Source organism: Ranitomeya imitator, chromosome 1, assembly GCF_032444005.1.
Source record: "Ranitomeya imitator isolate aRanImi1 chromosome 1, aRanImi1.pri, whole genome shotgun sequence".
NCBI classification, from domain to species: domain Eukaryota; kingdom Metazoa; phylum Chordata; class Amphibia; order Anura; family Dendrobatidae; genus Ranitomeya; species Ranitomeya imitator.
The window spans coordinates 301163294-301187927 of record NC_091282.1 but is presented as its reverse complement, the minus strand read 5'-3'; the positions used below and the strand labels follow the sequence as shown (position 1 = coordinate 301187927).

The 24634-nt window shown below is 44.2% G+C and overlaps 1 protein-coding gene across 2 annotated transcripts in view; it reads right to left on the bottom strand.

Annotated features, from left to right (window-relative positions):
* The window catches only part of GGT5 (gamma-glutamyltransferase 5), a 184466-nt gene that overhangs the window by 149787 nt on the left and 10045 nt on the right, over nt 1-24634 (bottom strand). For both annotated transcript variants that reach the window (XM_069757388.1, XM_069757378.1), the window contains exon 2: nt 15845-15975. In XM_069757388.1, coding sequence (XP_069613489.1) covers nt 15845-15975 — 131 coding nt within the window. The remainder of the gene's footprint in view (nt 1-15844; nt 15976-24634) is intronic.

Below are 24634 nucleotides of genomic sequence, written 5' to 3'. Positions count from 1 at the left end.
TTGACACTAGTACAGATGTTAAGCCTCCGTTTTTGCTAATGAGACACATTTTAGGATTATCCATTCTTGTTGGTAAAACTGTGTAGGGTACGGCTTCCCACTGATTGTCTAGTTTATTGGTTCGACGATTTCTCTTGAGCACTTGGTCACCCGGTCTTAATGGGGTCGCTAGAGCATTCTGGTTGAAAGTTCGCTCTTGTCTTTCTCTAGTTTGCTGAAGGCTTCTTTCCACACTCTCTTGCACTTGGCGATACTGCTTTTGCCGTATGATATCCCAATTGGAGTCTTGAACTTCTGCGTCTGGTTTCAGAATTCCCATTTCTAGATCGATTGGTAATTGGCCGGGTCTTGCACGCATAAGGTAAGCTGGGGTGCAGTTGGTGGAGCTCACCGGGACATGATTATACAGATCCACCAAGTCAGGCAATTTCTCTGGCCATTGATTCCTTTCTGTCTCAGGTAAAGTCTTTAGTAGGTCTATTACAATATGGTTCATCTTCTCGCATAAGCCATTTGTTTGTGGATGATAGGCCGTCGTCCGGATCTTTTTGCAACCATACATATTACAGAATTCTCTGAAGATCTCTGATTCAAAGGCTGTACCTTGGTCGGTGAGAACCTGTTCTGGATATCCATGGGGTCTACAAAAGTACGTTTGGAACGCTTTGGCTGCTGTTTTTGCTGTCAGATCTTTTACGGGTACTACTACCAAGAAGCGTGAATAATGGTCCACGATGGTCAAGGCATAGACATAGCCAGACCGGCTTGGTGTCAACTTCACGTGGTCCATGGCTACAAGTTCAAGTGGTTGTTTGGTGATTATGGGCTGCAGTGGTGCTCTTTGGTTCTTTTGATCGTTTCTTCTGAGGTTGCACGGGCCACAATTTCTGCACCACTGTTCGATTGATTTTCTCATCCCGACCCAATAAAATCTTTCTCTTAGAAGTACTTCTAACTTTTTCCAACCGAAGTGACCAGCACCATTATGGTAAGCTTCGAGGACCATCTTGACATCTTGTTTAGGCACGATAATCTGCCAAACCAATTCATGTGTTTTCGGATTGGTGTACCTTCTACAGAGCTTCCCTTGATACAGGAACATTTTGCCTCTCTCTTTCCAGAGTTGATGCGTCTCTTCTGGGGCATCCTCATCGGGATATGCACTTTGCTCAGTTAACAGTTCCTTCACCAACTTCACAGCCGGATTGCTGTCTTGGGTGTCAGCCCATCTATGGTGTGCTAACGGATTTAAATTCACCTCTTGTTGTTTCTGATAGGTACTTGACTGATGATGTTTTGCCTTGGGATGATGGAAGGCTGGTAGTTCAATTTCTTCAAGCTCCCCCGTTTCTTCTTCTACATCTCTCAAGTGTGGCATCCGGGATAGGGCATGGGCATTTCCATTCTTGCGACCTGCTCGATACTTGATCTTGAAGTTGTAATTAGATAACCGGGCTATCCATCGCTGTTCTAACGCACCTAATTTGGCTGTGTCCAGGTGGGTCAACGGATTGTTGTCAGTATAGACAATAAATTCTGCAGCGGCCAGATAGTGTTTGAAACGTTCAGTCACAGCCCAAACTACTGCCAGTAGTTCCAATTTGAAGGAGCTATAATTTTCTGGATTTCTTTCAGTAGGCCGGAGCTTTCTACTTGCAAAGGCGATGACTTTCTCCCGACCTTCTTGCTTTTGTGACAGCACCGCTCCTAGTCCCACATTACTGGCATCGGTGTAGAGGATGAAAGGTTGATGGTAATCTGGGTATGCCAGAACCTCTTCACCGGTTAGTGCCTTCTTTAGTTGTTCAAAGGAGTCTTCCCTTTCGTCGTTCCACTGGAAAGGAGGGTTTCGGTTTGAAGGTTTCTTCGTCTGCCCTACCAAGGCGTCTTGCAAGGGTGCTGCCAACTTGGTAAATCCTTTTATAAATCTGCGATAGTAACCCACCAATCCCAGGAATTGCCTCACTTCTTTTGCGCTGGTAGGTCTCGGCCAATCCCTTATGGCGGTTATTTTCTCGGGATCCGGTGCTACTCCCTCCGAACTCACGATGTGTCCCAAGTACTGTACCTTTGGCTTGAGAAGATGACATTTGGATGGCTTGATTTTCATGCCATACCTGGATAAGGCTTCGAACACTTCTGCCAGGTCTTTTAAGTGTTGTTCGTAAGTCTTTGAGTAGACGATCACATCATCTAGGTACAGGAGGACGGTCTCGAAGTTCTTGTGTCCGAGGCAGCATTCCATCAGCCGCTGGAAGGTACCGGATGCATTGCAGAGTCCGAACGGCATGCGATTAAATTCACTTAGACCCATTGGTGTGGTGAATGCCGACTTTTCCTTATCTCTCTCAGCCACAGGGACTTGCCAATACCCGCTTGTTAAGTCTAAGGTGGAAAAATAATTAGCAGATTTCAAAGCGGTCAAGGACTCTTCTATCCTAGGCAAGGGGTAAGCGTCTTTATGGGTGATGTTATTAATCTGCCGGTAGTCTACGCTCATTCTCATGGTTCCGTCTTTTTTTTTGACAATCAATAGAGGGGCCGCCCAGGGGCTACAGCTGTCTCTTATTACCCCGGCCTGTTTCATCTCCCTCAGCATATCTTTTGCACATTGATATTGAGCGGGCGGTATGGGTCTATATCTTTCTTTTATTGGGGGATGATCACCGGTGGGGATTGTGTGTTCTACCCCTTCTATCCGTCCGAAGTCCAATGGGTGTTTACTGAAGACTTGTTCATATTCCGTCACTAGCCTATACACCCCTTGTTTTTGATGGGTAGGTGTTGAATTTATGCCCACGTGTAGCTGTTGACACCAATCCTCCAATTCTCCGTCTGAGCCGTTGCCTTCCACCTGACAGGTTGGTTCTAAGGGCTCAATGGTTGTGATGGCATTGTTGTCAACAGTATATAGCTTTGCCACTGTAGCATACCTTGGCAAAGTGACATCTTCCTCTCCACAGTTCAAAAGTCGTACCGGCACTCGTCCCCGGTGTACCTCGACTACCCCTCGTGCTGTGAGTATAGTGGGCCTGCTGTCGGTATACACTGGTTCTATTAAGGCTTGATAATCACGTCCCTTAGTACCAATGGCTGCTCTACACCATACCAGCATTTCTGTTTTTGGTGGGATTACAATAGACGTTGGATCACTTACCCTCACACTGCCGATTTCTCCACCTGCAACTTCTACCTGTTGCCTTAACATCAATACTTTTATTTCCCTCTGGAGAACTCTCTGCTGGTAGGATTGGGCAGTTTCAGCAATTTGCTGTAAGACAGAAATAACTTCGGAAAAGCAGTTCTCTAACACATTCATTCCTATCAATACAGTTGGTTCACAGTTCCGCCGGTCAACATCAACAACAATTATACCCTGTTTCTTCAATTCTACTTTACCTATCTTTATGGTCATCTCCCTGAATCCTAGTTTCGGTACCAACTTACCATTACTGGCCCATATATCTAGTTCAACATCAGAGGGCCCTTTATCAATATCTGCATCAGCCCAGTACCTCTTATAAAGGATATACGGTATAGATGAAATCTGGGAACCTGTGTCCAGCAAAGCGTTGAGGGGAATTCCGTCCAGCACGATAGGGATAATGGGTCGTCCTCCGATGTACCTGTCGTGCCAGGGTGTTGGGCCTTGAAAGTTCATTCCTGCGAAGCGGCCCGCATTCCCAGGGGATTCCCGTTTAAATCACAATCTCGTGCAAAGTGGCCTGGCTGCTGGCAACGGCGGCAAATGGGCTGTCCATCTGGTTGGTAGCGGTCGCGGGGTCGTCCTCTCCATGTCGGGTATCTCCGGGATCTCATCCATGGAACATCTTCTCTACGGTTTGCCAACTCCATCTTGGGTCCTCTCATCTCCTGCATGGTTTTAGCCATTGAAGCAACAACATCAGTTAAAGAGTCAAGCTTTTGTTGAAGAACCTCATTAGTACTGGGCCCCAGGGGCTTAGCAATGGCCCCGGACATAGCTGATGTCACTGGCACTCCCTGTTGTTGAGGAGCCTCTGCCATGGGTTGCGCAGGCTCCTGATCCCGAGGTGCCTCTGCCAGCTGGAGACGTATAGCGCTCTCCTTTAATTGGGCAAATGTCAATTCAGGGTTCTTAAAAACAAGCATGCTCACATGCCCCCGGTGAGAAGGGGTGTAGAGTCCCTCAATAAATTGATCTCTTAGCAGTTTGTCCGCTCCGGTGTTAAAAATGGGTTCAGCCAGTGTAAGTGATTTAAGGGCTTCCTGCAGGTTTAAGGCAAAGTCTCTCACGCCCTCATTAACTTTTTGTTTGCAATTAAAGAATCGTACTTTAGCTTTGCTGCTGGCAGTGGTTTCAAATGTAGCTCTTAATCCAGCAAATATGCGTTCAACAGTGCCTTTTAGATCAGCTGCCCATGCTGTGACTTCTCGCTTAGCATGGCCACTTAACTGCATCATCAGGAGACTAACACGCTGAACTTCACCCACGGGGAACATGTCAAAATGGGCTAGCATCTTTTCTCTGAAATCGTCAAGGGTATTAGGCTCACCTTCATACATTGGAAGCCACGGGCCACCCGGGGTATATGGCATTAGCACCGGCATGATGGGCGCCACTCCTTGCACCGCTGCGCTACCGGACTCTCTATCGACACTCTGTCTTTCAGCTGCATTAGCGTCGCCAGGTGCTGCGGCGTCTCCGTGCTGCGACATACTGTGCCCCCTTAGTTAATCCGGACCCTTCCGGTCCTCCGCTTCCGTCGGGATAGTGTAGATTCGTTCCGCCGTGCAGCAGAATTGGTTTTCCTCTTGCTCTGACGTCAGAGCGCTCAGCTTGGTGCCGCCCACAATGACACGCCCCCCTGCTGCTCCCGCCCGCCGCGCGCTCCGTAATGGCGGATTCTGAAGTTTTTCAGTCAGACTGGGGCTCAGGTAATGGCGTAGCTCAATTAACAGTCTCGTGCCTAACGGTTATGAGGTGATGGCGGCCATCTTTACTCCATTATAACTAATGGGGAAAAGTCACTTTCAATAGTTTTTAATGGGAAATGGAATTTTCTTTAATAAAGTCAATTTTCAAGATTTTTCATCCAAGTTTTCACAGTTTTGGGCTCCAATCACGGCACGCAATACCCGGTATACGGGCTGGTCGTATCCTGTTCGTGACGCCAAATGTGACGCCCAAGAGACCGGGATACCCAGCACCGGACCAATGGGGTCTGTCTCTTGAGGGGGATGTCACGGGTGGCTTGACCCGGTGCTGTGGCCTCAGGCAATGCACAGTGTAAGGGGTATTGAGAGGGAACAGGCACTTACTTGATCAGCAGCAGGTTCTCTCAGCGGTGATGATCCTGATCCTGGATAGATAGCTATTGTCCAAATGAAAGTCTGAGGCACTGAAACGTTTAACCAGTTTACTTCAACATAAAGGGATTTACAACCAGTCCTGTCACCGGAGTCTGTATGGGAACTGTGAGTTACTTTGACCCTGCCGGGGTCTTCGCCTCTTATTGTACGCAATTTCTGTGTGGCCCTGCTGCTGTATGTGAACTGGCTGCCGGCCCAATCTGTCCCCTCCGGGTCCTGGTTCGACGGGCAACCCGAGTCCTTTTATCGGCTTACCCCCTCCAGGAGTACCGCTGAACTCTGTGTCTGTTGCTGCGTCCGGCCCTAGTGAAGCTGATATCACCTCACATTTTTCCGGTTGCTGTATTATGTATAATGAATACAGCCACGGATCCGGTATCCGTCTTTGCGCCTGTTCTGGGTAGTGATTAATGCTACCCGGTTCTCACAATGTCCTTTTTCTCTGTCCCTTTTCTCCTCAGGCCGGTGATTTGGGCCTGGAAACTGTCATAGGGCTGTTAGAAATTCAGCTGTATGACCTCTCACTTTCAGCTCCTTAGCCCAACTGCCAGTTCTTCTCTCAGACCAGAATGGATCAAGGGGAGTCTCTGGAGCTCCCCCTTCTGGCCGGAGGTGGTAGTGCAGTCTTGCTATTTTAGTATTTGTATTTATTGTCAGTAACTATTTTTGTGGCAAATACCCCTAGGGGTGCCACATTGGTTTCCTGTTTCTGTCTTTAGGGGTAGTTAGTTCTTAGGCTGTGTCGAGGGGTCTAGGGAGTGTTAGGTACCCCCCACGGCTACTTCTAGTTGCGCTGTTAAGTTCAGGGTTTGCGGTCAGTACAGGCTCCACCTTCTCCAGAGTACGTCTCATGCTGCTCCAAGGCCACCAGATCATAACAATGGACTGAATGCTCGAGGTGTTGGATTGTCCTGGTATGGACTGGAGTCCTGCAAGCACCTGGTAAGAGTGTGAGTCCTGGAATGGTCAGGGTGTTGGATTTTCCTGGGATGGACTGGAGTCCTGCAAGCACCTGGCAAGATCATGGACTGATGGCCTGTGTGTTGGAAGTGCCTGTGATTGGACTTCGTGGAAGCGCATGGAAAGGCTGCAACTGCAGAGCCTGGGATGGTTACTGTGTTGGGGAAGCTACAGTTCTTGTTGTGGGTCTGGACTATCCGAGGTGCCTATGCAGCATCAATAGTAAAAATATATAATGCTAAAAATAATTTAAAAAAGTAAAAAAATCGTTCTATTCTCACCATTTGGCGGCCCCCCGCAGCTTTCCTGATCCTCGCGATGCACCCGGCAGCTCTAATTTCCAGTGATGCCTTGCAAAATGACCCCAGATGACGTAGGATCAAACAAGACCACTACGTCATCACAAGTCATTGTCTCGCAAGGCATTACTGGGAACGGGAGCTGCCAGGAGCATCGCTAAGGCCTGAAATGGATCTGGGGGCCGCCAGAAGGTGAGTATATAACTATTTTTTATTTTAATTATTTTTTTAACAGGGATATGGTGCCCACACTGCTATATACTACGTGGGCTGTGTTATATACTATGTGGCTGACTGTGCTATATGCTATGTGGCTGTGCTATACTACATGGGCTGTGTTATATGCTATGTGGCCTGTGTTAAAGGCTACATGGCTGTGCTATATGCTACGTGGCTGTGCTATATACTATGTGGGCTGTTTTATATGCTACTTGGCTGTGCTATATACTACATGGCTGTGTTATAGACTATGTGGCTGTGTTATATACTACGTGGGCTGTTATATGCTACGTGGCTGTGCTATATGCTATGTGGGCTGTTATATGCTATCTTATATGCTATGTGGCTGTGCTATATGCTACTTGGGCTGTGTTATATACAACGTGGGCTGTGTTAAATACTACATGGTCTGTGCTATATACTACGTGGGCTGTGCTATATACTACGTGGGCTGTGTTATATGCTACGTGGGCTGTGTTATATGCTATGTGGCTGTGCTATATACTACATGGCTGTACTATGTGCTACGTGGGCTGTTATATGCAACGTGGCTGTGTTATATGCTACGTGGGCTGTGTTATATGCTACGTGGGCTGTGTTATATACTACGTGGGCTGTGTTATATGCTACATGGCTGTGCTATATACTACATAGCAGTGCTATATGCTACATGGGCTGTGTTATATACTACGTGGGCTGTGTTATATACTACTTGGGCTGTGTTATATATTACTTGGGCTGTGTTATATACTACGTGGCTGTGCTATATACTACGTGGGTGTGCTATATACTATGTGGCTGTACTATATACTACGTGGCTGTGCTATATGCTACACATTTTGCTATTTTACAAATGTTCTACGTTAATACTTTCTAATAAAAAACCAAAAGATAGTCAGCTCACCTGAATATCGGCTATTCCACACCTGTTCCTGCACGGAAAAGTTGAGCACTCAGTCCACAGAAAAATCGATGAATCCAGCAGGAATGTAGTAAAATCACTAAATTTATTTCTTCATTTTTTTAAAAAAAGGAAAGGGTTGTATCCTCTGGTACACCACTTGTAAATAAGTATAATTTCTTACAACATTATGCGCACATGGCAGCGTTCTTCCGACGCTGCCATGATTAAGACGTTAGTCGAAACGCGTCGGAAGAACGCTGCCATGTGTGCATAATGCTGTAAGAAATTATACTTATTTACAAGTGGTGTACCATAGGATACAACCCTTTCCTTTTTTTAAAAAAAATGAAGAAATAAATTTTGTGATTTTACTACATTCCTGCTGGATTCACCGATTTTTCTGTGAATACTTTCTAATGTTTACTTTAAAAAGTTTTCCATTAAAAAATTGTCATATTCAATGTATGCAGTTTTTTCTTTGCAGCAAGTTTAGCTAACAATAAAATACCTGCTGGTAACTGAGGATGAGGGAGTAGGTCACCAAAATTGGCATATAAGGGGTTGACTTATATAAAGCCCCTCTGCTGTATGGTATTGTAGAATTTACAATAGCTATCACTCATGTAAGAAGTGAAATCTGACATTGTACTATACCTATATTTCTCTGCTGTATCTGTGCCTGTATCTTTCAGGCTTGCAGCGCAGAGAACCGCCTCCTCTGTGACACATACCGGCCATTTACAATAATGCCGGTCACTGTCTTACAATAGTTTTTTGCCTAAAATACATAGGACATGTGTCATCTTTAACTTTAGGACTTTTATAGATCATTTCACCTTCAACTTGCTTAACTGTTCACAATAATAGTAATTTTGACCAAAGCTGCCAAAACTTTTGCATACCACTGTAAGCCTATGAAAGCCAAATTGGGGCCAGAGCGAAGATTTCATAGACTTATGCTGAGAGCTTGTGACCATTACCTCTGACTTCCGGTCAGTCAGAAGTTGCCTTCATAAGATGGCAGCGTGGTACCGGAGCAGTGTCAGAAACAGCTGAAGACAGTGGCAGGTAACTATAGTACTAGTGTCAAGGTAAAAATATATTTTCTTTATACTCTTTTGTACTTTTATATATTCTTATGCTGTGAAACAATAAGTTTTTCCCCTTCGCTTGCTAATGCATATGTAATTGTATTTAACATGGCTGCCAGTATTCACCTTTGCCCCAGATTCACTCTGTTGAAGAAACAAGTTTCACATTCCAGAAGCCAAGTATCATTTCTCTGGAAATCGAAACTTAACGTGACGCCTTAGTTTTTGTTCTTGCCAAGAATCTACTTTCGTTTCTGAAGCTAAAGTATCGTCCCTGGAGAAATGGAAACTTAAAGTGATGTGGAGGAAGGAGGATCTATCATATGACGTCAGGCCAACCAGAGGGACTGAATACTAGATACATTGCTTAAACCCCGCCTAACCCTGCCCTCTGCACACCTTCCCCCAATGGACCATATAGTGTTGTGTATTAGGAAATAAACCAGTTGCTGTGAGGTTACCACTACGTGTGGAAGCATAAGCAGACACTGAGTTTGAACCAGCTTTTGTCTGACTCATTCTTCACTCCGGTACCACTGCTTTTAATCTGATTTGGAATGACTGGTGGATGAAGGATATTGTCGTGACGACCCCAACAATTTGGCGCAACCAACGTGGGGCGTGGCCCGCGATCCGAGACCCCCTGGACCCATGCCTGGATATCCGTGGACGATACCCGTAGTGGCTGACCTCGAGGACTGATCACCCTCCAAACACGGTAAGTGGAGATCACATACTATGTTTGTGTCACACTTGCTAGTGTTTCAGCCGTTATTGGTTAGTCTGTGGTCTCCTTGGGTCTGGGGAGTGACCGGTCGAGTGGTGAGACCGAGCGCGATCCCGTGCCACGCTTCGAACCAGCAACTGAGAGACGTCGCACTCTGCGCGTCCTCGTGTACACCACACCTCCTCCACCGGTCATTGTACTCCATTCAACCACCCTACCCGTGACTATTGCCTAGTAGTGATAGAGTGAAAGATTGAGAAGTTGTAGATTGGGGGCGGCTTTGAGAAAGGGACAGGAGACGCAGCCTCTGTGATATTGTACCAACTAGGTAATTAAGACGTCCCGAGAGGGGACCACCTGTTTTTCTGTGGAGGGCTCTCACTAGGAGACCGCCTCCCGACTGGTTAGAATATCGTGACAGGGTAGACTGTTAATCACTGGTGTTCAGGTTAGGGAAAAATATCGAGCGCGAGGCTCTTTATTCATAACACGTCGAACGTGAGGCTCCGTTTTAGAACACACGTGTTGTTACCGCTGTCAGCAATCCTGGGCTGCAGCAGGGCGTAGTATTCTGTGAGTCATGTTGTGTCTCTTGAAGCAGAAGAAGTCCGTGCCCCACGAGTTAAGTGAGGATGCTGTGGAAGTCAAGACAATAGTAGAGTCACGGGAGGGCAAGAAGGCAGTCAAGAATGTTGAAAGATGAAGGACTGTTAGAACAAGCGCAAGCTCATCTGCGAGTTGCGCGAGGTTTAAAGAACGAGGAATGGAAAAAGGTTGATGGAGAGGGAGGATGAGAGGATGCAGAGCCCGTGTTTGGCTATAAAATATCTCAATCATTGGTTTTTCTAAGGTGTTTTGGTATATGAATTGTGTGAAGGTTTTGTAGAAATTAATTGAGTCTGAGAATTGCTGTATTCCGTTACTGTGGTTTTCCGAGACACCCGATGGGAGGGGTCAAACAGCTGCGCTGTGCCTTTCTTCTTTTGTGTTGAGGAATGCTGTAAATTCTTATTTCTGTGTTTATAGCTGATGGGAGGGGTGAACCCCTGCGCGAATTGTTTATTTGATTTCTCCTCTTTGTGCTGCGGGCAAGAGAAAGGGGGGCCAGCTGCGCTGAAGAATATGGAGTTGTGTATATTCTGTCCTTGGTTCAGTATGCGCTGAGTCCAGAAGAACTTAACCTATTCTGTATCAGCAGCTGCGCTCTTGGCCCCCACCGCTCTCTAGCCCCCACAGCTGCAAGGACACAGCTCGCAGCTCCATTCCTTATCAGTGGCCCAAGAAACAGATTTCAGCTCCAGCCCCCCTCCCTTACACAAATCCAGTGTCATATTCCAATATTCATTTTAACCCTGTGTCTGGAAATCTCTCTCGCCATGTTAATTCTCAGACCAAGACAAGATAGATGGATTTGTAAACATTGCGGTCAGACAAACCCAGACTGGAGAAATACTTGTATAATCTGTGCTGCAACCCAACCTAAGTGAATTACGCTGAATCCTGTCCAGATAAGATCACATGTAGTGATATAAGAAGCTGACACAGGATTGTGGTTAGTGGGGACATTAACTTTTGGGAGTAGGCTGACAGTAATCCTTTTGGGAAGGAGCTGTAGACCAGCATGTCATGTCACCCACAACCGGTCATCTAGTCACCCCCACCACCAGAGAACCAACCACATCAGGTAGTGTAAGACAGATACAGGAGTATTATCCCTGGAAGCCCTCTGACTAGCTAGCTACGCTAAAATAATTGGGTGACCCTGAGAACAAACCTTTCCCATGTTACAGACAAAGACAATATGATGGATGTATAAGTGCACCTGAGCAGACCTAGAGAGTTGGTGATCCAAGATGATGATCAGATGGTATTTACCTTATATAACCCCTATGTAGATGAATATAATGAGATGTGTATCTTACACGCCCTTTCCCGATCAGTTTGAAAAAAAATAAAAAATAGGGGGGATAGTGTGTTTAACCCTGTCAGTTAGAATATCCCTATGTTATGCTGCTTCAGTATGTGGGTAATTTTTTTGTTTTTTGTTGTGTGCACAGACAGAGCAGGAAGCCATTGTTGCCACTGTTAGTTTTCGCAAGTATCTGGCAGATCTGAACTGTCAGGTTTCGGCCTCGAAACTTCGGTTCTGCCTTGGTCAAGTGATATTTTTGGGTCACTGTCTCCTTCAGGGTGCCAGACACCTCACAGAAGAAAGAAAAATAGCCGTCAGCTACAAAAGATGAGACTGAACTCCAGCGTTTCCTTGGACTATGTACTTATTGTTGTCAGTGGATACCGGACACATCCCGCATAATGCAACCTCTCTACAATGCCCTGAAAGACTGTTCAAGATATGCTGATGATTTTGGCAGACTCCACACAGGATACGCTGTTACTATAGAAGATACTGTAGTGCACGGAGCTGCACTCCCTCCCTCCCTGTCAGGACAAGAAGCAGAACTTCAGGATCTGTCTACTACATGTACTTTGGCCAAAGACAGACGGGCTGATATATACACGGACTCACAGTATGCATTTGGTATTGCTCATGATTTCGGAGCCCTATGAGCCAATCGAGCGTTTGTTACTACTGCCGGGACTCAGTGAAGAATGCTAAAGCTGTTAAAGCCCTCATGGACTCAATCGAATTACCTACTCAGGTGGCCATTATCAAAGTTAAGGAGCACGGTCCTAGGAACAGTCCACAGACTGGTGGTAATGCCTTTGCGGATATGCAAGCAAAAGCTGCTGCTCTCCTGCCTGTTGAACAGCCCATACCAGCTATGGTGACCACACGCTCTCAGCGTAAACAGTTACAAGAAACACTGACTCTACAAGAACCTGATGATCTACGACAGACTGAGGTTTTCTGCCGGACCCCGCAAGACCGCTTAATGACGATGCAGAGAATGTCTCCAAAGGAAGAAGTGAAGCAGTGGAAAGCTGATGGAGCACGTATGGACAATGGTCGCTGGAAAAAGGACCAACTTGTGTGTCTCCCTAAGCAGCTGTACCCTGCTATTGCCACGTGGGCGCATGGGCCCACACATCGAGGTATCTGTCAGACCTGCAATCCCGGTCAACTTCAACGTGTACCCCCGAAGCATCTTGCTAAGCCCGACTATCCTTTCCAAAGGCTCCAGGTGGACCTCATTACGTTGCCTAAGTCTGGAAGGTATGAATACTGTCTGGTGGTTGTCGATATGTTCTCCAGTTGGCCAGAAGTATTCCCCGTTACCAACGTGACTGCAAAGACCACAGCAAAGAAACTGGTGATGGAAGTTATATGCAGATATGGTGTTACAGAAGTTGCTGAAAGTGACCAAGGCCCGGACTTTTCTTCTCATGTGTATCAGGAGGTTCTGATAATGTTTGGATCCACTGTAGCCCTCCATACTCTCCACAATCCAGTGGGAAAGATAAGAGGCTGAACGACACACTGAAGGGACAATTGACCAAAATGATGCAGGAGACTACGGCTCCATGGCCAGGGCTCTTACACATTCGTACTACCCCTATTGCAAAACATGGCCTGTCCTCATATGAGATATTGTTTGGTGCTAGGTTCTCAGTTGTAAATTTTCAGTCTCAGTAGTTGTCAGAAGAAACTGACCGTGCTGTTCAATATGTTATTCAGCTTAGTAAAAATGTTGCTAACACCCATGTTTTAGTTTCTTTTTCCCTTCCAGATTCAGCAGAAACCGATATTGGTCACAATTTGAAGCCTGGTGGTTTTATGGTCGTGAAAAGCTATGTCAGAAAACACGGACTAGAACCCTTGTATGGCGATCCCTACCAAGTCCTCATTACTCCTATGTCAGTAAAGCTGGAAGGAAGGCCGACGTGGATCAACGTATCGCACTGCAAGCTGGTCAAACAGACTAGTAGCAAATAAGGGGACATAATGTTTTAGTTTTTTGTATTTCCATATAATAATGTTGGTAACCGTATGGGACAGTCTAAATTCCCCAATATTCTTGAATAATAAGTTTGTACAATATCATGAAAGATTAGTAGTACAGATGGGTATAGCCAATAAAATTGTCAGTTATACAAATGTGGGATAAATTGGTTAGGGCCACAGATTGTCCAGATCATCAAATTTGGGATATATTGGATATTCTTAATACTACTGCCTGTGTTATGAATCTGTTGAAGGATTTAAAGCCCACTGATTGCTCAGATTATGTCCCACTAATTCATGAAGAACCCACACTAAAGGTCCCAGGTGGGATAACCGTATTAGCTGATAATTATACCTGCTATAATTCCCACGACACTACAGGTACACCAGTAGGGGTCTTCGAGACAGGGTTCTGCAAAGAGAACAGTTCCCTAGATACTGACTTACTAGCTAATCATACACAGTATATGTATGACATTTATTGGTTATGTGGAGATGGTAAGCTCCATCCTAGGTTGCCTAATGCCTGGATAGGTCAATGCACCCTTGTTAAACTAGCTGTGCAGTTCAAAATTTTACCTTGGGATCCGGAGACACCTGATGAATATACCAGAAAGAGGAAAAGTCTCGATCAGCTCCACATGAGTTATGAAGAAAATCCATTGGTATATGTCAATGGCATTGGAGTGCCAAGGGGGGTGCCTGATTAATTTAAAGCCCAGAACCAGATCTATGCTGGCTTTGCTTTGCCTCTATAATCCCACTGGTGCAGATTAATAAAAATGTTGATGGGATCAATTACATATATTACAGTGAACAAAGGTTTGTCAATTTTACCTGTGATGCTTTCCAGGGTATGGTTGAGGAGTTGGGCCCTAACACTAGAATGACCCTCCAAAACCGATTAACCCAGGATATGATCTTAGCTGAGAAAGGAGGAGTCTGTGGGATGGTGGGAGAGGAATGTTGTACCTATATCCCTCAGAACTCTGGGGTAAATGGAAAGACCATGATAGCCCTTAAGAAGATAAATGGGTTAGCAGCAGAATTAAAAACTAATGTTGGAGTAGACATATCTTTTTTTTCCGGTTGGTTGGGTGGGCTCAAAGGATTCTTTCAACGAGATTGTCTAGTACTGATTGCTCTTCTTGTAGTTGGATCAATAATCCTCTGTTGTGTTATTCCCCTGTATAAAAAGGTTATCACTGAGGCAACTCCGACTGGCACCTTCCTCAACCAAGAAGTAGACCCACCAGAGTGCGATGGCACTGATCCAGGGGAGATCCCCAAGTACGTCCCCCTCAAGAAGTTAGACAAAACCCCCAATTCTCAGATGATGCTAAGAGATTTAGTTTAGGGACAGCGGGAGAACTCCATGTGAAGCTAGTGAAGGGTTCAGCTGCCTGGAGGCCTCTCACAAGGGGAGAGCTTCTGAGGTGTCTGGATGAAGAAATCCACCTCCCCTTTCCCCATCACATGGACAGTCTCGAAGGATCTTTCTTTTTAGGGAAAAACTTAGTGTTTAGGGGGGATTGTCAAGGTAAAAATATATTTTCTTTATACTCTTTTGTACTTTTATATATTCTTATGCTGTGAAACAATAAGTTTTTCCCCTTCGCTTGCTAATGCATATGTAATTGTATTTAACATGGCTGCCAGTATTCACCTTTGCCCCAGATTCACTCTGTTGAAGAAACAAGTTTCACATTCCAGAAGCCAAGTATCATTTCTCTGGAAATCGAAACTTAACGTGACGCCTTAGTTTTTGTTCTTGCCAAGAATCTACTTTCATTTCTGAAGCTAGAGTATCGTCCCTGGAGAAATGGAAACTTAAAGTGACGTGGAGGAAGGAGGATCTATCATATGACGTCAGGCCAACCAGAGGGACTGAATACTAGAACCATTGCTTAAACCCCGCCTAACCCTGCCCTCTGCACACCTTCCCCCAATGGACCATATAGTGTTGTGTATTAGGAAATAAACCAGTTGCTGTGAGGTTACCACTACGTGTGGAAGCATAAGCAGACACTGAGTTTGAACCAGCTTTTGTCTGACTCATTCTTCACTCTGGTACCACTGCTTTTAATCTGATTTGGAATGACTGGTGGATGAAGGGTATTGTCGTGACGACCCCGACACTAGGGGAAGAGAACTTAGATTAGTTGCACCCCTCCAGTGCTGAAATAGAAAAAAAACACTGGATTGAAGCTTTAAACTGGGTTCACAATAGGTTTTTGCTCTTCATTCATGACCAAAAAAACAAGATAAAGATAGAACCCCTGATGAAGCCATTGTGTAAGAGAAGTGTAAATGTCTATAAGGATTTATGTTGATTCACTTGAACTTTTATATCCAATGCAATAAAATACTTTTGATAAAACTTCTTACTTGTAGTCGCATCATAAATAGTAAAAATAACTCCTCCTCCAAGCCCCATGCTCTGTGGATTTATCACTGATGTACAAAGAAGAGCAGCAATAGCGCCATCCACAGCGGAGCCTCCTTGCTTCAGGATATCCCTGCAAGTAAAAAATAATTTCAATGACTCTACAAATAGAACATATATTTCCTTCAATTTGTCTATATAATACATATTTTCTGAATGATTGACATGTTCAGACACTTCAGTTGCAAGGTCTATTGTATGGTCTGTGAATTTCCTTAAGAAATATTTAACAAATATTTAAATAGCTTAATAATTAAAAATCCATTAACAAAACATGTAGTTTTTTGCATGACTGTAATAGGCAAGCATATTCTATTACATGTGTTCTTTGTGAAATAGAACCCCTGGAAAATCTTTTCTTAGAACTCTGTGTTACCAGCTGAGAGTATGTCCCTGCAGATTCTGATACTGTTCAGTCAGTGATAAAATTTCCAGATTGTGTAAATAGTCCAAAGTAGTGAAAAATTTGTGACCCTAAAATGATACGAGACTCGAAGAACTGAATAAAAGATGCCTGGGAGGTTTTCAGAATTAAACTAGAACATAAAATGTTGCAGAATAACTCGAGAGAGGTGTGGTCTGGAATGAATTTACTAACTAGGTTTAAGGTGAGGCCGGAGTACGGGGTGGGAGGACTGGTCAGGGCCAATGAAATGAATGAGTTTCCCAACAGATTCAGCAATACATGTACAGTGCCAACAGGGAGAGGTGATGGAGCTGGGGAATGATCTGAAACATTGATTTTAGAGGATGAACGGACTGATTTCAGAGTGTCCCAAAATTATGTGAGGAGACAGTTTAAGAAACTACACATAGGTAAAGCAGCATGGCCAGATGGACTCAGTCCAAGTATCCTTAAAGTGTGTGCAAATCAGCTGTGTACTGTTTTTAATTGCCTGTGTAACTGGAGTCTACAATCACAGAGGATACCAGTGTTACGGAAGACTTCCTGCCTGTTCCGGTCCCCAAGATTACTTTTCCTGCATCTCTAAATGACTATCGCCCTGTAGCCTTAATTTCGCATGCTATGAAGTCCTCGGACATATTAGTGCTTCTTACCTGAGTCCTAGGGTGAGGGCTTTTGCTGACCCCCCCCCCCCAACAGTTTGCTTACCAGCATAAATTGGGAGAAGATTATGCTGATATGTCTGGGTTACAAACAGTACAATCATTTTTGGATAATGATGGAACCATAGTACACACAATGTTATTTGATTCCTCTAATGCGTTTAATGCCTTATGGCCACTTTTACTACGCAAAAAGATCACTGATATGAAGGTGGAGGACGGGATGAGAAATTGGATAACTGACTACCTCTCAAACAGGCCACAGTTTGTACAGATTGGGGCGGTTGCGTCTGGCAGACTACTGAGCAGCATAGAGGCCCCTCAGGTGTTTTTACCTTTTCTATATGATGTATACAGAAGATTTTAAGTATAAATCTGATTTTTTGCCACCTTCCAAAATTCTCTGACTCTATGGCAGTCAGATGTATTGGGGGAGGGGGGCCGGGGCAATGAAGAATATATAAGGGTGGTGTTGGATTTTGTGCATAGGTGCCATGGCTGACTACAACTAAACATAAAGAAAACTAAGGAGTTGGTAGTGAACTATAGTAGGAGAAAGATGGACTGTTTACCTGTCACAATTGCTAGTCAGGAAGTGGAGCAGGTGGAGAGTTACAAATATTTTGTGGTCTACTTGGACAGTAAACTTGATTGGAGGTGCCATACAGAGTGGGTTTACAAGAAGGGGATGAACAAACTGTAGTACGTATGGAAACTAAGGTAGTATAAAGTGTGCAGCAAAATGTTAAAAATGTTCTACCAGTCTGTAGTGGCATATGCTCAGGATGTAGTATGCGGGGGTCTGATGATAATAAGATAATAAGCTTCTCAAGATGTCAAGCTCGGCTGTTGGCCACCATCTTGACACTTTTGAGGAGGTAATGGAGAAAATAACTCTGAAGAAATGTTTGGTGATAACAAACAATAACGCACAACCATTGAGCTGTTCGAGAGGCAGAGGAGCACCTTCAGTGAACGTCTAATCCTACTAAGGTATAAGAAGGAAAGATACAGAAAATCATTTGTGCCGACTGCTATGGGAATGCACACAGTGGGGAAAAAAAGTATTTAGTCAGCCACCAATTGTGCAAGTTCTCCCACTTAAAAAGATGAGAGAGGCCTGTAATTGACATCATAGGTAGACCACAACTATGAGAGTCAAAATGAGAAAACAAATCCAGAAAATCACCTTGTCTGATTTGGCACAATTGGTGGCTGACCCCCTAGCGGAAACAATCCGCATAAACAAAAATATCTTGGGAATTAATATAGGACATAAACAATATAAAGTAAGCTTATTCGCAGACGACCTGATATTAACTCTTACAGATCCCCTCAATTCTATTAAAAATCTTCTAGAAATATTGGACGAATTCTCTCTGATTTCTCTATTCAAAATAAATAACTCCAAATCAAAAATTCTCCAATTTAACCTACCTGAAGAAAATATTAACTCATTAAAAAAAACTAGTAGATTTTACTTGGGAAAAAGACCAGATCCCATATCTGGGTATCCTATTTACAAAGAAAATACATACATTAGCCAATACTAATGGGGAACATATCCTATCTACAATAACAAAACACCTCCAATCATGGGGCAAAATCGGCCTCTCATGGATGGGCAAAGTATTGGCAATCAAATCAATTATCCTCCCAAAATATTATATATTTTCAGAGCTCTGCCATTGAAATTTCCTCCTGATTTCTTTAAAAACTGTCACAAAAAAATATATTTTATTTGGAATGGGAAAAAAGCGAGGATTTCCAAGGACATTCTTTATAAAAGTAAAAGTAATGGGGGGTTGGGTCTTCCAAATCTATTGGCATATTATAATGCAAATCTAATAAAGCAAAGCCAAAACTGATTAAATAAAAAAGAGAACCCAGTATGGCTGGAAATGGAAACATCCCTCCTTAAATCAATTTCTTTGGAAAACCTTCTTCTCAAACATATCTTTAACTTAAACAAATATAAATCTAATCATCCAATAATTTCAGCTATCATTCAAACATGGGACCAATTGGCTAATCCCTCTGGAAAAAAGGATAAACATGCATTTGGAGATAACATTCCAATTTCACTAATAACCTCAATGTTCGGACATCAAATACCAGACTTATGGGAACAAAAAGGCATAAAAAATTAGGAGATCTGCTTGCAAATAACAAATTCTTAAATTTTTCAGAAATCAAACAAAAATATAACATCCCTTCATCAGAATTCATTCATTATTATATTATTAAAGAGTGTCTTCAAGATTTTGTCTCTAAGGTTCCCCCCAAAACAGAATCAACTTATTTACTAATTAAAAATACTAATCACAAGGTATTTTGGAGTACAAAGTATCTATACAATATCTTTAATAAAGACTACAAATTTCAAAAACCAAATATATGATAAAATGGGGGAAATCATTAAAACTAAATATAAGCAAGGACCAATGGGAAGATGCAATCAAAAACACTTACTCCTCTAACATTTCCCTACAATTACACGAAACATATTATAAGCTACTAACAAGGTGGTAACTTACACCGAACAGAATTTCTCACTTCGGAGGAAACTCCTCGCCTTTGTGTTGGAGGGGATGTGGAATTAAAGGAGACTTGTTTCATATCTTTTGGTCCGGCCCAAAAATTACAAATCTGTGGAACCAAGTATCCAGATACATAGGCACAATTCTAAACAGGGATTTAAGTCCTTACACCTCAAACAGCACTCTTTTCCATGGATACTGAAAAACTGCATTATTCAATAAGGTTTGTTACAATTCACCTCTTGTTGATAGTTAAGAACAAAATCGCAGCTATGTGGAAGAGATCAGAAGTTCCGAGTTTCTCTAACATTGTGGACAATCTAAATTTACACAATTCATTAGACTTTAATTTCTCAATAGCGAATGGATATTTACACAAATACAATAAAAAAAGGAACAAATGGAAGATTAACTTCCAAAACCAACAGAATAATCAATAGACTGCAGGAGCTGTTGACGACTTAAATAACTTGATAAATATTAGTTTATAATTACAGTTAAAGAAATTTTTTGGGGCTCTCAATTATTTAATCCCTTTTACATATTTAGGTCAGTGGCCCAAAATTCAAGGTTTAAATTTATGGTTTCTTCTAGGTATGGTATTTACATACCTATTTTTCTCTTCCTCTCCCAGCACCTCTTCCTCACCCCTCCCTTCCTATTCCCTCCCCAATTTTCCTCAGATATGAAGCATATTACTATCTACTGAAAAATGCTTTGTTAAAGAATTTCAAAATTTTAATAAAATATTTGGAAAACAATTGGTGGCTGACTAAATCCAATTTTTCCCCACTGTATAACAATTACCTAAGAGGAAAATCCTCAAAGTGAATTGTTTTATTGGGTACCAAGTGTGTATATAGCCTGTGGATAACTGGGTATGACCTGTGTAATAGTAATGTTATGTATGACATTTTTCTATCAATTCTACTACTGTTTTGCTAATTAAGTAGTTCATGTTCTTCTATGTATTGTGCTGCTGTGATTCTACAATTTCCCTCGGGACCAGTAAAGTATATCGGATCATATAGTACTGTATGGTAAAAATCAAACTATTGGTAGAAAGTATGGCTACAATATACAGCACAGTGGCTGGAAGACAGTTGTATTAGGCCAAAACACAACAAGGCTCAGTGAAGCTGTGGACACTACCTTCCAGAAATCTCATGGCATTATGCCTAGGAATTTGTTTACAATTGACCCAGCTGTAATTTCTCAGTTATCTGACACGTTGAGTCAAGTTCTCGTGGGCTTCACTATCATTAATGGCTTACATAGCAAAAGTGAAATTTGGGGGAAAATACTAACTTACAAACTTTATTTATGTAAAGAAGACAAAACTAAGCTGTGGCTCCCTCATGTCAGTATTATACAATGTGAGGAAGTTTATAGAACTTCTTCAAACTGTATTCAGCAGACATTAGCAGTTTCCTGACACATAAAAGGTTTTCCCACGAACAAAGTGTGTTGTAATTAATAGATCTTAGAATAAAAATAAGTTCCACAATTGGATGTGTTAAAAAAATGTTCCTGTGCTGAGATAATCTTATACATGTGCCCCTGCTGTGTACTGAGCACATGGAGAGGAGAGAAGGCTGAGTACCAGACAGACTTTTGTGACCTAACCTGCCACTTGCTTCCCGTCCATTTAGGTTTGATTCTGAGAGTACCATGGCCTTCTTTGTTTCGGCCGCAAGTGCTTATGGACTAGGGGCTCAGCGGAAGGTACCGGAGACCAACCACTGCCACCAGAAGATGGACCATTGCTTAAAGGACCCTATCTGAGGACATCGCCCGGCCGCTGCCAGTTCTACAACATCCCTGCGGGATCATCTGCTGCAGAGGACCATACAGGACATCATAAGTTTCTTCATGGAACTGCTATTTTTTTACAGTTGCTATTATCCCCCACTTTAACCATTAACCTCCCTGGTGAGGAGTGAATATCTTGTTTTATTAAATTGTTACATCTTGTTACCCTTGCTCTGCCTCCTGTTTGGCACTGCATCCTGGAACCTTTGTAGTCAGCAGGATGCAGTCCACAAGCACAGAGGTGGCAGACCAAGCGGCCGTGGGGGTCATGCTCAGCAATCTCCCAAAGTTTACAGGGAGTAATTCACTGTTATGGGATTGGTCCGAGCTGGTTAAAGGCATGCTAACGATGCACCCCATGACCCCCGCTATGCAGGTGGAGATTGCTGTGATGGCCCTAGATGGAGAAGCCAGATGTTCTGTCATGCACATGAGTGGAACACTTTCACAAAAGGAGATCTTGGAGGAGATGCATGGGGACCCCATGGATATCGGTGAATTGTGGATGCGCTTGCTTGGCTGCGTCCAAAAGAAGGGGGAGTCTGTGACTCAATACATAAATGCGCTGCAGGAGATCCACGCCGTGATCGCTAAGTGGGATGATGTGGGTGTGGGGCCACCTGATGTAATTTTGAGCATCCAATTAGTGGCAGGCCTCAGGGATGCACTGCTCAAACAAGCCATGCAGGAACGCTTGCGAATCAATCCATGTATGTCTTTTCTAGAAGTTGGGGAGGAAGCGCGTGCGCAGGAGAAAGAGCAGGGGGTGACAGCCTCAGCAGGGAGGGTCTGGAGTGGGGAGTTATCTGCTCCGCCTGGAGCTGAACCAGGCTGGGTGAGAGAAATCCGGAAGGAAATTCAGGACACACGGGAAGAGTGGTCAGACTTAAGAAAGAAACCCCTCGTGATCCTGAGCCCCTCCAGAGCCAGAACCGACCCTGAGCCCCGTCAGGAAACAGGACAATCTCGCACAGAGAGACTGCCGATTTGTTTTGGGAGTGGAGACACTGGAAATATTGCTCAAGGATGCACATGGTGGGGAGACCACTTGCCTGTCGGCCGTTAAACTAGTGGGCACCGTGGCTGGGGGATGCCGCCCGGAGCCTGAGCAGCCAAAAAGGAGAGAAGGAAGTCCCGCAAGTTTAGTTTCCTTGTGCCCCTTTGTATGGGCTGAAATAGATGGCCAAACCGTTTGTTGCTTAGTTGATACCTGTTCCCAAATGACTACTATGCCAGAAACTTATTTCAGACTTCACTTTTCCAGGGCAATGCGGCCTGAATGGGGCCCAGTGATCAAGTTGACAGCGGCCAACCAATTACCCATCCCGGTCGCAGGGGTGGTTTGGATGCAAATTACCGTGTGTGGCAAAGATGTGGGCCGAAAAGGAGTAGTGTTGACCGCCGGAGACCCTGGCAATGACCCTACCGTGATGGTAGGGCTGAATGTGCTGAAGGAACTCGGGACCATCCTAGTCAATGAGTCACCAGATGTTTTTCTCAATCGATGGAGCCCCCACATCCCTCAAGGAAAGGTGTTCCAGCAACTGATACGGGTAGCCCAAGCCCAAGAAACATCGAGAGAAGGAAAAGTCCTGGGGAAGGTGGTCATTCCGGCCGCTGCCAATCTTGTTTTACCACCTGGCCAGACTGTACTCACATTGCCCGTGCAAGCCTGTACAACCCTCAAAGGAGTGGAAGTCCAGTTAGAGCCCGCTCTACTATATCAGCTACATTCAGGACTCCTCATTGCTCTCACATTAACCACTGTCTACAACGGTAATGTAGTGGTGCAATGTGTTAACCTAGGGGAGGATGATCTCACGCTCTCACCCAAGAGTGATGTGGCCCAAGTACTGGGTATGCCAGAAGAACTGACACCACCAGACGCCATTCAGTTAGTGGTCAAACCAGGAGATCCCTGGACTGTAGTCCTCACCATGTCCTCAGAGACTTTGTCCAGTATCCTGGGGGGACGCCGGATCCTAGAACAGATGCAGGCTGAACTGACAGGACTGTCATTGCAACAGGTGCAATAAGTGGAAAGTATGCAGGGGCGGTACCAAGATGTCTTTGCCTGTCACGATGATGATTTCGGGTGCACCACAGCCATAACTCATGAGATCCCCACAGGCATTGCCACACCGGTTTGGGAGCACTATTGACAGATCCCACTGCAAATGTACCATGAGGTGAAAGAAATGTTGGCACACATGCTGCAGGGTTGGGTCATATGGAAAAGTCAGAGCCCGTGGGCAGCCCCAATCATTCAAGTTCGCAAAAAGAACAAAACCCTGCGTTTCTGTGTTGACTATCAGTGAATAATAAATGCCTGTACCGTTCGGGACTCTTACCCGAAGAGTTGTTGTCTGCCCTGTTAAAAACAAAGTACTTCTCGTCATTAGATCTTGCCAGTGGATATTGACAAGTGCCTATGGCTGAGAAAGACCGGCCTGAAGACAGTTCATACTGCCTATGGGGTTGTTCAAATTCAACCGGATGCCCTTCGGTTTTACCAATAGGCCTGGAACTTTTCAGAGGTTGATGGAATGGTGTTTGAGAGACCTGAACTTTGAAGCTACTCTCATTTATTTATCTGGATGACATCATTGTCTATGCAACCACTTTTGAGGAACATCTTCGGCGGCTGGAGCAGGTGTTGAGTCGGCAACAGAAGCACGGCCTGAAAGTGAAGCCTCAGAAGTGCCATCTTTTCTTGCAAGCCAATTGAATACCTCGAACATGTTGTATCTGCTGAGGGATTAAGACCTGCACGTGAGATGATAGCGGCAGTACAGGATTGGCCCACCCTGAAAATAGTGAAGGACGTGCGGACCTTCCTGGGGCTTATGTGTTGTCCCAGATACAGGACGTAAAGGAACGAATGATTGTGTATGTGAGCCAATCTTTCCACAATTCAGAGTGAAACCCAGGCAACTATAGTTCCTTTAAGCTGGAGTTACTGGTGTTAGTGTGGACGATTACCGAGAAGTTTGTCGAGTACCTATTGGAATCTGAAGTCTTGGTACGCACTGACAACAAGCCTCTAGCCCACCTAGAAAGTGTAAAATTGGGGGCTTTGGAGCAAAGATGGGTGGCCTGTATGGCAAAATATCGATTCAAAATTGTGTACAGAAAAGGAGCTGAGAATACGCATGCCAACACCCTGTCCAAAGTGACTTATGAGTGACCTGGCCGGGACCGAGATGAAGAGTTGGAGGAGGAAGAGATTCCTGGATTCCGGAACCTCGCCAGGACATTGGCGATGACGCAGAAACAGGCCAACTTCGAGATGATTGGGTGTGGCTTCAGCAG